This window comes from Styela clava, chromosome 3 (genome assembly GCF_964204865.1).
Source record: "Styela clava chromosome 3, kaStyClav1.hap1.2, whole genome shotgun sequence".
Classification (NCBI taxonomy): Eukaryota; Metazoa; Chordata; class Ascidiacea; order Stolidobranchia; family Styelidae; genus Styela; species Styela clava.
The window spans coordinates 9,593,125-9,610,178 of record NC_135252.1 but is presented as its reverse complement, the minus strand read 5'-3'; the positions used below and the strand labels follow the sequence as shown (position 1 = coordinate 9,610,178).

The window sequence follows — 17,054 nt, the reverse complement described above, 5'->3', positions numbered from 1 at the left end:
ATCTATATTGGAAAATAAAACTATCAATGACAGAATCGTTTTAACGCACGAAACCAAAAAGCAAAAACATAATGTAACACGAGACACGTATTCAGAACGTATCTTACAGGAGGAGACACGTATTCAGGGCAAATGGCCGAGTTGAGCATCAACACTCTGGAATCTGGTTTCAAAACACTGGGCGTCATAATAGGCGGGCCAACAATTACGTTTACGTTCAATGTCAACCATATGCTGAATCACACAATAGACGACAATAAATGACTTTGTTTTGAGATCTTCAAACCTAACCCTGAGGCTCTACTGCAGGCAACTTTGACACAAGCACACTCAAATACGATGGTCGGCGAGTTACCAGAAATGATTCACGATCATTACTTGAATATGCCTGAATTGACTGAACTTGTATAGCCTTCGTACGAATCATAAGTTAGCCACATGGTGGGTAACGTAAAATAGTTATCATGGAAACGAAAATAATAATAGTGGGAATTATAATTCTTTGCAACTCTAAGTTATGTAATATGCAATGCACGTTTAGTGCCAACTGTAAAGGCAGACTGAGGAACGGAAAAGACCCTTATCCAAAGCGAGACGACTGGAATCACCCTGCATGGCTGCCTATCCCAAATGGTAATATTCATTTATTTTTCTATAGAAAAGAAAAAAATGAACATTCAATCATTCTATTATATTCTTGACCACAGGGAGCTACGAATAGCTACTGATGTGCTATTCATAGCATCTGGAAATGTAAAGTTTAAATTTCAGTTTATGAATGTTATATTCTAGCTGTCTTGTATTCTCGTATGAATGAATATTCCGAATTATTATTGATTGAATATTTAAGAATGTACAAAGATAACTATCAATTGGAATTAAACTCGATAATATGAAACGATAAAGTTCAAAAATTTATGCTACGGGCTTTTTCAGAATCAGATGCGTTTGTTGATCTAATCTTTCTCATGGATGGTTCCGGATCAATTTCTGAATATGACTTCAAAAACACAATGTTTTGGCTAAACTCAATATCACGTGGTTTCGACATATCAAAAGGTGAGCTTTTGTAAGTTGATCAAACGGCGGAGGCATTAATCAACCTGTAAATTCAGGATTGGAAAGCCTTATTATATAGATTTTACTTTCCACAACAAGCCTCTGTGGGTCATGTCACGCTATAAATAATACTATATCATAACACAATGTCAACATGAGCTTACGAATGAGGTCATTAGGCCATGCCCCCCCAGCTCGCGACTTAAAACGGGTATTATGACATATCATTTTCTGTTATCATCACGTTTTGAGATTTTTAGCGTTCTTAAACTTAAGGTTATTATCACATGTATACTGTATACTTGTTTATAGCTGCAGTTCGACAGTTCACACAAATGTCGAAAATTCACTCATATTGAATATTACCGAATAATGTAATTCAAATCAACTATGACGTCCCAGTCCCCCAATCCTCGAATACAGAATACACGTGGTGCAAAATACAAAATATTACGTCCGAAATTTCAATTTCTAAATCCCCCTGATCCTCTAACGAAATCCTGGGTAAGCCACTGAATGTTAGAATAACATTGCGAAACTTTTTACGAAGGAACGTTTCAGATCGGCGTTGTGCAATATTCTCACTGGTACAGAACAAGGACACCAGATAATCAACAGCTCATGAAAACGGAGATTAAACTTGGATCTTGCTTAGATTATGAATGTCTGAAAAATCAAATAAATGCTGTGAAGCTCATGGTATGCCAGAATACGTTACTATGTAGTTCCATCAAATATTACATTATTATGTCTGTGAGACAGTCCTACGATGTCGACGTTCACAATCAAGTCAACCTGACAATCATGCCTTAAACCGCATAGAAAACTAAATGAAACTCTATAAATTGCTTCAAAGTGCAAAGAAATATGGCACTTTTCAGTTAAAGGATGGCAACTTTGAATTGCCTCTGAACTAAGGGTTGTCAATTCAAATTATAGGCAGGGTAGAATGATACATAGACTTAGTGAAAAATGCATAAATTATGTAAACCTACGAAATTGCTGCAAAAAAACGAACAAGCTTCATGAGCCATTTACAGAGGCCAATCCTGAATTGTTTTTAAAATTATCCAGGTGTTGTTATCATTAACCCCTTATCGATGTATTATATTTACTTTCTTACCCCTGCACTCCCACAAAGGTAATAGCAAGAATAAACTACACGAATCTTTTTTAAAGGGTTATACCACGTATACCGGATTTGCCATAAATAAAACCGTGAATGAAGATTTTCGAAATTCAATAAATTTCGATAAATCCCTTAAAATTCTCGTTTTGTTGACGGATGGAACATCTAATGATGACGTAATCCATTCGTCCAATTATGCAAGAAGTCAAGTGAGTGTTTCATATAATGAAATATTTGTCCATTTTATTCACTGATTGCAAAGCCCATGCCAAATCCATGAAACAGTGAATTTCAGTTCGTGATGTACAATTTGAACTCATGAGGATGTAAGTTTCGAATATTTTTTATCGAATCGAATTTCGAATCACTATGTTCCGATTCGAATATTTCCAAATCTGATTTTATTCAGTATAAAATCATATTATCGTTGATTTTCAAATATATATATATTATTATAAAATTATAAAGTAAATATGGTGATATAGCCGTTTTTTTTCTTAAATTGGTTCGAATCGATTCGACTTGATGTTGATTCGAATTGCTTCGATTTGAAATTCTGAAACTTACATCCTTAGTCGTCACTATTGTTCAGGAAAGAAGTTCCTAATTAATATACATTGAATTTTGTATTTCGAGTATATATAGATCATATATGACAGTAAGATTTTATCCGACTCTGTTATCGACATTTTCTAAACCCGTCTTTTCGCTGGTTTTGCTTGTCTTACTGCGCCTGTCTGGATCGGTCAGCGACATTCGGCTACACTATCTCATTATGGTCCTTTGTCAAAAAACACGCCGTGATATTGTACTAATTTTTCGACGTAAAGTGAATGCGGCCTATCACAGAAATTCTTGTTATAAACCATTTTTGATAGAACGTCACGATATTTGCGATTGGAATCGGACCTTATTACTATATTGATGAGCTGAAACTGATCGCAACGGGAGATACCAGAAGTAGTTTGCGACTGTATGTACTGGAAAATTTCGATCGACTGCCCAGTATTACTGATAGCTTGCGAAGTGAAATCAAATCATATTATGTCCATTATGGTAAGTAATCAGTAATATAGCATGACGGTAGATATTATTTCTGATTTCAATTTCTGAAGTATAACGTGACGATGACCGTACATTTGAACCCACGTACATTTGAACCCATGTGTATATCCGCGGGTTCAATCTATATGCGGGTGCTAAAACCCATGGGTTAGGGTTAGTATGGGTTCAAATATCCGTAAAAAAAAAATTCCAAGGTGCACGTGCAATAGTATGCAGGGCAATTGTCGTGGGTTCAGATGTACGTGGTTCAAATGTACGTAAGTTCAAATGTACACATAAATTTTTGAACTATATCGAGTTTAATTCCAATTGATAGTTATCTTTGTACATTCAAATGTTACATATCGACAATATGACAATGCTGCATTTCAGCATTTTATTTTAGCGAGCTGACATCTATACATACTTTGGCGTTGGTGAATAATTAAGAGTTCTGTTCTGTATGATTCACTGTAGTTTCTTCGCAAGAAAATTACGGCAGTTTCATCGTATGGTAATTGAATATAATTAAAAACCAATCTGCCGTGATTTCATGTGCTGTCGATTGATCGCTTTGTAGTCGAAGTTAGAAGAGTGTTATCTAATTCTAGAACGTCATAACTTGAATAAAACCGTTTCCGAATGGAAAATCCGCTTGCTGTTCTTCGACGAAATGTAGAACCTGCAGTCACTAACGATTAAAAGCTTAACAAACGACTGTCATTTTTTTCTCTTTTAAATTCCAGTCTGTCCTCCACTACCACTACCTATACATGCCTCGATGGAATGCTCTAATCTCAATGATATTGGCTCAAAATGCACTACTTTGTGCAACTACGGTAAATTCAAGTTATTTGGCGACGGCACAAGATATTGTCATGTGACTAGACCTGGTATAAAATGGTCTGGAGAACCGGCGTCATGTGGAAGTGAGCTATTTTTTTTTTAAGCTCGAAGAGTTTACAGCAACTATGCCCTTTTATTCAACCTGTATACTGAGAGGAGTTGAACATTGCATCAGTTATATAACTAACCCAACGCTTCTGCGCGACTTAATTTGTTATTATGACACGAGGGAAGCTGAGATGATCAGGGCCTGCTTTCTTCGGATGCCATCATGTTCACAAGCTCCCGTTTTGAATTGAAAAGTTACAGTACAATGTATTCCTACAACTTCAGAATCATCTTTTTCATTTATAAAAACTTCTTTCAATTATATATTTTCGGCAGTGTGCAAAGAAAAATTCGACCTGTTGGTGATATTGGATTCGTCCTCCAGTGTCACCTGCGAAGGATTTGAATTGGCAAAACAATTTGTTGCGACTTTAATCGACGCGTTAAATGTCGGCCCGTCCGGCGTACAAGTAAGGTTTATTTCATTTATCCGTGTAATAACTCAACGAGTTCAGCGTATTGAGATACTGTTGCTTTCAAATTTTGTTACAGGTTTCTTGCTTAAGATATTACATGGATGTACATGAAGAATTTTCTTACGACGAATACGTGACGAAACACAGTTTAATTGAGGTTTGTATGTGCGTTGTAACAGGTAATATTCAAGTAGTAAAATGCTATAGCCCACTCAAGAAAGACCTTAATCATTTCAATATATATAGTGCTTAAGAGAATGGCCGTCGGGCCGATAAAAAGAAGGCAGGTAAACATATCGCTCCCTCATTGTATGCGTAATATTTCAGTCTTTTGATAATCATATTTGAAATATCTGTCTGACTTATACATATCGCTCTTACTATAGCCCCACATCTTCATTTTGTGATCTGAGTCTTTTGATTCGATGTTGGTAAATCGCATATTTTCTTTCATATTTATTTATATCGTTTGTGGAACATCATATAGCACAGCATATCTATTTTTGTTAATCTGGTTCACAGCTCCTCATTAGCTCCACAATACCAATAAAATAACTTAAAAACGAGACCAGGATGGACGAAACCCTGTAGTAAGAAGTCTCATTCATAAACACGATTTACTTTTTCGGACGGAGTTTGGTTGACAAAGCATAAAGCATTTATAGCCATCTATATATAATATTTTAAATTAAGGCAATGTTAAACATCGGATATTGTGGTAAAGGAACAAGAACTGGTGAAGCATTGCAATATGCATTCGACAATCAGTTTTCACTAAAATCCGGAAGACGAGGTAATGACGTTCCACATATTACATTGCTCATCACAGACGGGGAAGCAAGAGATAATATAACAGGTAGTAAATCATTTTATATAAATTGCATACATATGTTCTGTACAATCGCTACTGATTTTCCTAGGTATGTCAAAGAAGGGATTCCATTGCTTTATTGGGTTATTTGGAACAGCAGTGGGAATGTTTTTAATGTCTGTGCTTTGCCCAAATATTGACCTATTCCAAATGTAATTTGAGGTCCTGCACTTAAATTGAAGAGCTTGTCAAAAGTATATCCCATTGGAGTGAAGAATGCCAGTCCAAATGATTTGAGGCAAATTTCATCTGATGAAAATGTAATGGACATTTTAGCAGAGTATGAAGATCTAATGAATGTTACACTTGTGTGGTGAGAATTAGAATGAATGATATTTATATTGTATATTTGATAGAATGTGATAGATTTCGTACTCTGTGCACCTGCAGTCTCTAAGCAAATTTTCTTACTTAGTTTGCTTTGCAGTGTTACAGGATAGAGATCTTAGAGTTGATTCTTGGTAATCTCATTAATCTTTTCATGCCTTCTATTTCATTGTTGTTTTTCATTCATTCTTAATTCTGCCCAGGGACATCGCCAACAAATTCTGTGAAGCTGTTAGAGATATTAAAGATACATTATGTGACAAGCTAAAGTTAAAAGTACCATATGGGGAGATAGAGAATAAAAATGAAAGTGATCGAAATATTGTGTTTACAACTGTTGGAACCACATTTACTCTTTCATGCTTTAAGGGCTATAGAACAATAGGAGAAGGAATTGCATTTTGTGGGTATGATGGTAACTGGGAAAAGACTAGTTGGGAATGTATAGGTGAGTTTCTTTTAATACTGATCTGAAATTATATTTTATTTCAAGTACATTTAGCTTGATTTTTGTAGGAAGACATGTGGAGGTTACAGTATATACATGACACCATAATTTTATTTGCAGAAAAAGGTTGCGAGACTCTTTCGGAACAAAATGAAGTCATTGTCTCGTGTACTGAAGGTGATAGAATAGGTTCTAGTTGCACAACTCGATGTAAGCCAGGATATGAAATTGTTCCATCATCCAACCCTGAAGATGAAAAATTATGTGAGGTAAACAAGGCATTTTTATTGCACCATTTAAGTCAGCATGTTTAAAAATTTCACAAACCTAGCTTACAAGAGTGAATTTATTTTAGAAAGGAAACAACACAATATTATCCTGCTTCCACACTTGCGAAAGAACACCAAACAGTGGCCCAAAATGGGATTCTGAAAGTGTACAATGTCAAAGTAAATGAATTAAAATTATTCAATCATTAATTCAGGAAATTTGAACACTTGATTTAAAAGTTTTTGATGCATTCGAAATTTCTTGCCATAATGAACTATCGGTACTATAAATTGTAATTATGAGTATAGCCTGTGTAATACATCTTAAATTATTTTATGAACCTCTGATTGATGAGATGATCCAACTTTATTTCAACATATAAAAAATGCCCTTTAATATTCAAAAGCCTATTAATTCAAATTCAGGTATTGAAACATGGTGTATTTTACTGCAAGTATGCAATTTCAAGGATGTGTAACATCTTTTTCGAATAGCAATAACTTTGTCAACTAAAGAAGTTTTTGAACTACTTTATATAGAAGTGTCTTCTCACGAAGAGTATATTTATTATATTGAAATTTAAGAATCATATTCATTTCTATTTTTCTTTTTCAGAGACTAGCAGTTGCAGAAAAGGAACCTGTAAATATGGAAGTAAATGCTTGAAAGACAGTGATGATGAATTTTATTGCAGTTGTACAGCAGGTACATTTATATGATTTTGGAGTGATATTTTGTTTCCATATTATTAACATGAATTAAAAATGTTATAGTTCGAGCAGGGGGCAAATTTGTTCATTTTATCCAATGTTTTATACCTCTTACATATTCAAAGGAGTTGAAAGTTCAAAAGAATTGAACTGAAATTTTAGTAATTGTGATGCCTCTGTGTATGATAAAGTTTTACCTGGTTTTATATCCCAAAGGTTCCACTATTGATGCTCTAGTTTTAGATGTTTTTTTTTTATTTACCTTTTCATACATATATACATACATTAACATTTCTTCAATCCTTATCTCCATAAAATTAATTTGATTACAAAAAAATTCTTCTATACAATTTGAATATACCCATTGATGTTTTATCATGATTGACTTTTTGCTGAGGTTCAGTCCACCCATGATGATTTTATGGAATTAGATTTCATTTGTCAACACGTTTATCCAGGATACACCGGTCTTTTCTGTGAAACTGAGATTGATGAATGTGAAAATGTTGATTGTAACAGAGGAGTATGCGTTGATCTAATCAATGGTAATAATATATTAATTTTTTTTTCCGAGATATATTAAATCACTGCATGTTTCTCATAACCTATTGTTCTATTTGCAGACTATCAATGCAAATGCAATCCAGGTTTCCATGGAACTCACTGTCAGTTGAATAAAAATGAATGTCTTTCACGTCCCTGTAAACATGGTGGAGATTGTGTTGATGGTGTATGTAATTCAGATAAATATATATTTTTTTATCTAGTTTGGTTAAATATTGGATATATATTGAATAAGTTATTCATTATCAGATCAACAATTACACTTGTATATGTGATAACACAGGATGGACTGGACGAAATTGTGAAGAAGCTGTGAACGAATGTCACTCAAATCCTTGCATGAATAAAGGTTTTTGCAGGTGAGTAGCAATCCATTTACACTCTAGATCAGAGGTTCTCAACCTGGGGTTCGCAAACCCCCAAGGGTTCACGAGAAGATTTCCAGGGGTACTTGGATGACAGTCGAGTTTTTTTATGTTGCTGTTTTTCAATATCCTTTATTACCATCACGGGAAAATGCATGCCCATTGAAACTAGACGCCAATTGAAACATAGATTTTACATGATCTAGCGTTGTTGTGATTATGACGCAACAATGTGAAATTCAAGTCTTTGCGTACAAACTGTGAAATCTCTAAAGACAGCGTGCTGCGAGCATTGGAGGAGTTATTATGCTTATTAAAACTTGGGAGAAATTTTAGGAATTTATTAGTTAGGCAGACGACAAGGGCAATAATATCAACAAGACGATTTAATTTAGTTACATATGGTCAATAAGTTGGTATTGCAACAAATCGTTAGTCAATATATATATATGTATATCGCAACTTTGTTCGTTGTCTGATTACAGAGGGTTCGCGTTGATTATTTTGTGACTCGGGGGGTACTTGACGGAAAAAAGGTTGAGAACCCCAGCTCTAGATAATTGATAATTCAGTTGAGTACATCAAGCTATTTTTGCTATACAGAGATAGAATTGGGTATTATGAATGTGAATGCCAACCAGGATTTGAAGGAAAACTTTGTGAAACCAATATTGATGATTGTGCCTCTTCACCTTGTATAACTGAAAAGTCTGAAGATTGCATTGACAAGATTGCTGGGTAATTTTGTCTAATTTTTATTCTTGCATAATAAATCATCATGAGTCATGATATTTTAGGAGCTATTATTATTGGAAGGACTGGAATCTTTCCAATTCAACAAGGCATACTCAATTTCTTACACCATCAGTGAGGTAGTGGGCATGGGGTTTGCAACTAAGATACACACACAGTTAATTCTAAGGCATTAATCTTAATCGCCAAATTCAATAGTTGTCAAAGAACTTGGAAAATGAAAAGACAAAGTTTGTTTTGACAGATTAGAATCACCTTAATGCAACTTATTTTCACCGCTCTCGACGAGTAGTAATCGACTTTATACCCGCCGACTTTCATTGAATCCCCACTGCTTCTAACAAAAAACTGCTGTAGCCACTTTGATTCACGGGAGAGCTTCGACAACAAAGGGTCGTATGCAGCCCCACCCCACAATTGTACATACATATTATGGCAAAGTCATTAGCATAGCTTTATAAAATCATTATAGTATTTTTTATGCCCAAGTTGGTCTTTGAAAATAAATTTTTTATTACATTAAATAATTTAAATTCAGGTTTGAATGTATTTGTGTAAATGGCTATGAAGGTAGTACATGCCACATGGATGTAGATGAATGTCTTGATGATCCTTGTGGAGAAGGAGGGAGATGTAGTAACTCAGTTGGATCATTCATATGTAAATGTGCTGTTGGATATAGGTTGGTATTTGCATAAATATATTACTGAATATCGAGTACATGAAATTAATGGCATTTATTCCGACCATCACATATGATTCATTCATTATATGTTTCTACTTTGATTAACTGAATAGTGATTTGAAATATTTATTGATCTTGAATCTTCAAAGTGTATACTGGTATGTGATTTCTGCTTTTTATCATGATTATATCAAGAATTTTTCATCATGAAGTATGATACTTTTTATAGAGGGGATCTGTGCGAAACAATAACTGATTACTGTGATCCAGATCCATGTAGTAATAAAGGGAAATGTGTAAATTATATTGGGTCATCCAAATGTGACTGCTTAGCTGGATATACAGGATCAAAATGCAATATCGATATAGATGAATGTATAGGAAATGCTTGTAGGAATGGAGGTATTTTTAATATTTGTCATTGTATAACTTGATGGAATCAATAATATTACTATATTTCCACCCAATACAACCAATTTTGCAATGCATCATCTAACCTTTGCAATGTTTTATCATTTACCTATTAACTCTGATTTGAATCTTGTTAATTCTGGTAAAGCCCAAGATCTAAATTTTCCTACATATTGAATCTGATAAATGTCATTTTTCCAATTCAAGATAGCTTGATTTAGACAAAATTCTAATTTGTAGCATTGGTTTTCGATCAATATCATCATAATTTTTAGTCTGTGAAGATGGAGTGAATGAATATTCATGCAGTTGCCACCCTGGCTTTAATGGTCGTTATTGTCAGTTTGACATAAATGAATGCTTATCAAGTCCATGTGGTGAAAATGGATATTGTCAAGAAAATAAACCAGGCTCTTACAGGTAACATTTATATTTTATCCTATAAATAATTGGTGTATTGCAAGCATGAATAAATCTGGAAAAGTGAGATGACATCATGAATCATCAAAAGTACATTGGCAACAATAAAATAGAGTTATACAGTACTAGTAGTTGCAGGTATTGAATTTTTTTGATGCTGTATTATGGCCTTTGTGTGGACTGCACTTTCATCGTTTAAATATAGAAAACTAACTATTCACTAACCTAGTATTTTCCTTGCTATAGTTTTGTTAGATTTAAATTTTCTTTTTTAACCAATTTTAGGTGTGATTGTAAAGTAGGTTATGCAGGTACAAATTGTGATGAGAACATAAATGAATGTGTATCCTCGCCTTGTCAAAATGATGGAACGTGTATAGACGGTATAGCAAAATTTACCTGTGATTGCAAAAAAGGATTTCAAGGAACGTATTGCGCTAAAGACATCAATGAATGTGGAAATATTGAAAATGTTTGTGGAATACATGGCAATTGTGTGTAAGTAGAATATTGATCTGAAATAAATATGAAAAAATGGGAAAAAACTAACGAGAAATTCATATAAAGGAGTAGGAGTAAAATACACAACATGATTAAAATAATAAACTTATTGAATGTAGTCAGTCAAGTTTGAAATAAAAATCAATACTTAAATTGAACCTCTTTTGATTATGCTATATTTTTTTATAGTAAAATTTTGGTAAACATTAAAATGGTAAATATTTATATGCAAATCTAATGCATATTTTGTCATTTAGTGAAATATTCAATGATCAATTTTCAAGAAACCTGCAATATGAATATGTAGTAATAATCGTTGTGTCTTTTAATCTTTAAAGTTGTAACACTCAAGTATTTATAATTATCACACCCACCTTTGTTTTCTATTTATACACATCTAGTTTTGAAATCTTATAGTATGCATATGAGTGCAAGCCTGAAAGATTTGAATATTTGCTTATCAAGTATCAGTAAAAAAAGACAGTGAAATCCCTCACTTTCCTTCAGAAGGTTTGAAAGTAATAAAAAGAAAACAGGTCCAAATGCATGAGAAGTAGTTAATAGTAGTTAAAATTATTATTATAAATTGTTTCAATTCACACCTATATCTTAGAAATACATACGGCTCATATTTTTGTAAATGTGATAATGGATTTGAAGGAGAAGGCTGTGAAATTAACATTAATGAATGTGGAGAACATGAATGTAAAAATGGAGCACAGTGTATTGATGGGGTAAGATTTCATGTATTTGTACTAGTGTTTTTAAAATACCGTACTTATTTAAATAAATTCAGAACAGTTTGATAGCTGTTGGGCCTGTTGCAATCAAGTAATCGCAATATTTTGCTCTCAAATTGAATTTAAAGAAATGATAAAAGATAAATAGTAGATAATAATAATAGTAGTAGTAACAATAATTGTAGAATGTAGTAGCTTTCCTAATCTTTCTTTCCCTTTTTAACAGGCTTAGTGTTTGATTCTAGCTATTATGGGTTAGAAGCAGAATTTTCCTATCTGACATTTTATCACCCTTGTAAGGGCCAAGTTATGTGTAAAAAGACTCTAGGTGGTGATGAGCACTGATCAGTTACTTCTCTTTCATACCTGAATATGGAACATCAACATTTTAGTATATCAGTTTTTAACATGATTACTTGGGTTGTGATTTAATATGTGAAACGTCACCTTTTTTGTGATGAGGGAATTGGAAATTCTAACCCATCATAATAGTATCTATTGGAAAACTGAAGATTACTCCATTCTTTTTTCTCAATTATAATTAAAGTGTTATATGGTTAAATATGTTCCAAATGGATTGTTACGCTTGTTCAACACTGATGATATTTAACAAATTCAATATTCTTACTAAACCAACTTTATTAAAGGATAACGAATACAAATGCAAATGTCGTGTTGGATTTGCTGGCAAATTTTGTAATCAAAATATTGATGATTGTTTACCAAATATATGCAAAAATGGCGCTACTTGTACTGATTTGATCAATGATTATAAGTGCAATTGTAAACAAGGATATGCTGGAAAAAGATGTCAAATACAGAATGATGCTTGTCTTTCCTTTCCATGCAAAAACGGAGCTGAATGCATGACCGAGGAAGTTGGTTACCGGTAATAAACTTCACTATATGTTTAGTTACAAATATCACTTTTTTGTTCGTGAATATTTTTTTTCATATTATTCTTAGCACGTTATGGTAAAAAGGTACTGGTATCAAATGAATTTATATAAAAAAGAGGGGGAAATAGTTGAAATATCGGTAATATATGAAGTTTATTATTTTTCAGACTTACGAAAAATTTGAAAGAATTTGTCATGTGATTAAAGAGTTGAAAATTTTTGTTCAGCATACCCAATTCATTAATTGGTGCGTCATCCACAAAGTATTAGTGAAACATGAAAAATTCCAGTCATTGATTTCATCATGACGCATGTTGAAAAATCAAAAAGTTCATATTAAAGCTATCTAGTATACCATTTGATATAGTAGAGGTATTAAAAATGAACTTGTATACTGTTAATATTGAAGTTTGTTTGCAGTTGTGAATGTCTTCATGGATTTGAAGGTAAAAATTGCAATATTGATATTGATGAATGTGAAACAGAACCGCCATTGTGTGGTCAGACCGGTATCTGTGTCAATCGTTATGGGAGTTTTGACTGCGTTTGTAGCAAAGGATATCAAGGCATATTTTGTGATGAAAGTGAGTTATCATTTATTAGGCAGTTGCTCAAACAAATTTCTTCGACTAACACTTCAACTAATTGTAAAGAATATACTTTTTGAATCTCTTTGCATTGATAAAATCATGTTCTTTCTTTAAGCATTCTTTTTTATAATTTTTCTATGTTTTTGATATTGTTAAGCGATTGTAGTTACACTTTTATACTATAAAATCATTCAATATGGACATATTTAATAGATGTAAATGTTATTTGGCATATTAATTTTATTAGTTACAATAATATTTTTTCAATATTTATAATAAACTATGAAATACTCCATGATATTTGTTACATTTTCACTAATCTTTTCTGTTTTTGATGGCACTCTTTTTAGTCAGATATGGCAACCGATTTCTAACAATGAAATTTTCTACTTCCATATTTTATAATATGCAACATTATTTTTGACTTTCACAGAGCTCTGTTCACTTCCCGTAAATACATCTGTATTAGGTGAAATGAGTTGTACAGATGGTGTTATTCCTGGTTCAGAATGTACTATATCGTGTCCGGCGGGCTACAGAGTGAAAGACAGTCGTTCAAATCCTAGGATAAAATACATCACAGAATTAAATACTGAATGTATCAATGGCAGCTGGGAGAATGCCTCATTTTATTTCTCTGGTTCTCCTCCTAAATGGCAATGTGAAACAATGACTTGTGCACCGCTGGAGAAACTCAGTGTTCAAGGGCCTCTGAAATATCACAGGGTAATGTTGAGAGATGCAAGTTTATTAAAATTCTTTTACTTATCAATAAAATAAAAAACTAGCTTTGGCAATATATGCATATTGTTTTAAAACAGGTTGACTTGTTGAAACATTATCAAAATGAGGTACACAAAATCAACTGTAGTAATGGTACAAGTGTCGGTTCTGAATGTACTCTTGAATGCCATGAAGCATTTGTTATTGGTGCAAAATTATCACACAGAAGGTATTGGATTTTCTTCATTTGCAACAAATAACTTTTAGTCATTGTTATATGTAAATTACTTTTAAGTCCCATGCTCCCTTTATATGTGTGGGGAAGTTCAATAAAGATTTAAAATAATTTTGTTCAGAAAATATTCACACTGGCTTATTCAACAAACAATGATAATCTTCATAAGCAAAATATTTCCCCCAGGATAAATATGAAAATCCCATCCAAAAAGTGATTTCTGCATTCAGGCGTTGTAACAAAGATGGATCGTGGTCTGGTTCAAGATGGAGATGTGTACAAAGAAAATGTTTTCATCCAAAAACAATAGGCAATATTGACTCGTTATCCTGCTATAGTCGTATTAACCAATTGCAGAGTGAGGATGACAGATTCAAACCAGGTTCCACATGCACTTTGAAATGCTTGAAAAATTTTGAAGTTATTGGAGCCCAAAATAAGGCAAGGGATACAGTTATTTTTTATAAAAGTATTTTTCGTCTAGAATCTCTTTTTCATATTGCTTACATTAAGGTATTGTATGTATGTATATTTATTCGTCTCGTAAAAGCAATATAAAAGAATTAGTAATTATAAATACTGAAGACGGGATGTATGCACAAGACCATGCTGGCCTAAAACATGAATGTGCGGCATACACCCTATTTGTTATGTATAAATTATAATAACGTAAATCAAATACGCATAATATGGTCCTTTATTGCATCGTCATACTCTCTTTCGTTCATATCAAATTACGATATTTATTGCCGTTACTTTTTTTATTGTTTTGTTTACTGTATTTTTCGTTGACCAAAAGATAAATCTTCCTCTCCCTCTCTTTCGTTAACTAATTTTTGTCTGACCCATTTAAATGAAAATTAAAAGATATATATGGAGGGTATTCGAGACAAATTTTTGGAAATTAGTAAAATCATCAACATCTCAAGTGTGAACACTTTTTTGTTTTCAGACTTGCAGTGGAAATTACAATTGGGAACCAGATGGTATTTGGGAATGTCGTGAGCGAAAATGTCCCACTTTGCTTCCAGCAATCAGTAACGGACGTTACTTATGTGGAGACAGTGCTCGACCAGGATCTGTGTGCAGTGTTATCTGCAACTCAGGATTTGTGCAGGATGACAGAAATGTTCGTCGTATTATTTGTGAAGAAAGAGATGGAAAAATGGTCTGGAATCTTGTGGGAAACAAAGGTGTGTTTTATATTATGTCCCTCTACATTGCAAATATAACTCATGATTGAAATATTATACTGTGAATAAACTTTTAAACAAAATTTTTAATAAAAAGCTCTCGTCAGTTTAAAAAGTGAATAAGAGGTATGGAAACAATGGTAGAAAATGCAATATGGCGAAATGAAATAATGTTTGTTTCTACTGAATGGAACTTTGGCATTGGTACTTACATCATTCCATGGATTGATTATGTTATTTAAAACGTTTTAAAGTCGTACATCAGACTTCATAATTTTCTGTGGCACCCAAGAAACACACCTGACAAAATAGTCAATCATTCGATGCATCAAATTAAATTCTAATCTTTCATATTTTCAGGTCTTATTTGCATACACAGTGAATGTGAATCTTCATTCAACCTTGCAACACTTGAAACCACTGGAACAAATTTATTGTCAGTCCCACAATTTCCTTATCGAGATCAAGTAATAAGAAAAGAGAATAGAACTCTTCCAAAAGCATGTAATTCTAAGGCAATTATTGGAATGAACATAACCAAGGAACATTCTGTGAGTTTGAATTTAACTTTTATCATATATTTGTTACGTACAAATATCACTAGAAGTGAGCTTTCTGATTATTTAGAGTAGTAAGGTATTTCGATCCTTGAACTTTATTTCAATTAACTTGTAGTTAGTGAAGAACTGACTTGATCTGGCTATTGTGTGAGATGAATATCGCAATGTAGGAATCGAACAAAATTTGTGATTTTAAATTATCATTTTGAGCAAATTTTGCATCTGTAGTAAACTCTTATCATTCACTTCAAGGTGACAATGCAACTTTGGTATGGTGGAATAATCGCTGGTTATCATACTGTTCTGACTACATTTCCTGACACAAATGGTCATGATGCTCGGTCACCATCAGAAGAACATTTGGTTACTGGAGTTGGACGACAGTTGTCATCATCTGGGCAAGTTCACAAATATATATATATATATACAAGTTATTTAAATGGCTCAGACCCACATTATTTTTTTTTGTATTGGATATGATTTGCAGATATCCATACTCAGTGGTCTTGACTATGAATAGCATGTACATGATTCAATTCATTGTGGGTAGGTCGAAATTTGATTTATAAACATTGGAATGGAAATGAATAAATTAATTTACTGTTGAATACATCCTTGGCTGATGCAAAAATGAGTTAGTTGTTCACGAGGGGCACCGACTCTAAGCTTCATTTATTCATTCCAATTATCTCATGATCACAATTTTTGGGCATATAGGCACATTTGTATTTCTAGATATCTATATACTCTCATGTCCTTTACCATACACTCGTAACTTATTCAGGTGCAGTATTTATTAACATTTATGTCTAATTAATATATATATATAATATACAGATTTCAAAGCCAAAACAATCCTCTCGGAATAGCAGTAAATATATTGCCTGTGATTGTTGTTCCGAATTCAAGAGCTACAGTTAAATTAACTTTTAATGAGTGGACTTGGATGTCAAAAGGTGGAGACTGGACTGGTAAAATACATGGCAGTGCTAGTAACAACCAATCTTGGTATATGGTGTATCTTGGTATGAATCGAGTACCAAATACTAGAGAATACTACGACCGATACAGGAATGGCACTGGGCTTTGTTATGTTTGTTTGAACAAGAATTAAATATATTAGCAAGTATGCTTTGAATATTTTTATTACAGTTCTGCAGAATTCTTAGACCACTAAAAATGAAGAC

At 33.1% G+C, this 17,054-nt stretch overlaps 1 protein-coding gene across 1 annotated transcript; it reads left to right on the top strand.

The window, feature by feature from the left end:
- Positions 1-11: 11 nt before the first annotated feature.
- Positions 12-16,981, top strand: LOC120341882 (uncharacterized). Its single transcript, XM_039410442.2, has 32 exons — positions 12-633; positions 937-1,059; positions 1,610-1,758; positions 2,239-2,397; positions 3,067-3,244; positions 3,979-4,161; positions 4,463-4,596; positions 4,679-4,759; positions 5,296-5,458; positions 5,636-5,786; positions 6,004-6,248; positions 6,369-6,517; positions 6,604-6,697; positions 7,134-7,223; positions 7,687-7,773; positions 7,852-7,958; positions 8,042-8,151; positions 8,761-8,895; positions 9,449-9,592; positions 9,825-9,997; positions 10,282-10,426; positions 10,712-10,924; positions 11,541-11,661; positions 12,315-12,556; positions 12,987-13,150; positions 13,590-13,882; positions 13,978-14,108; positions 14,345-14,555; positions 15,067-15,307; positions 15,668-15,858; positions 16,120-16,265; positions 16,705-16,981. Exons 1-32 carry the CDS (start codon positions 465-467, stop codon positions 16,979-16,981), a joined length of 5,199 nt encoding a protein of 1,732 aa, XP_039266376.2. The 5' UTR covers positions 12-464.
- Positions 16,982-17,054: the final 73 nt, after the last annotated feature.

What these genes read in the sequence shown, in the direction of transcription:
- LOC120341882 (XM_039410442.2), top strand. Translation starts at nt 465, where the DNA reads ATGGAAACGAAAATAATAATAGTGGGAATTATAATTCTTTGCAACTCT. An exon ending in ATGAATGTTACACTTGTGTG is followed by an intron (nt 5,787 to 6,003) that starts GTGAGAATTAGA and finishes AATTCTGCCCAG; the next exon opens with GGACATCGCCAACAAATTCT. An exon ending in AATAAACCAGGCTCTTACAG is followed by an intron (nt 10,427 to 10,711) that starts GTAACATTTATA and finishes AACCAATTTTAG; the next exon opens with GTGTGATTGTAAAGTAGGTT.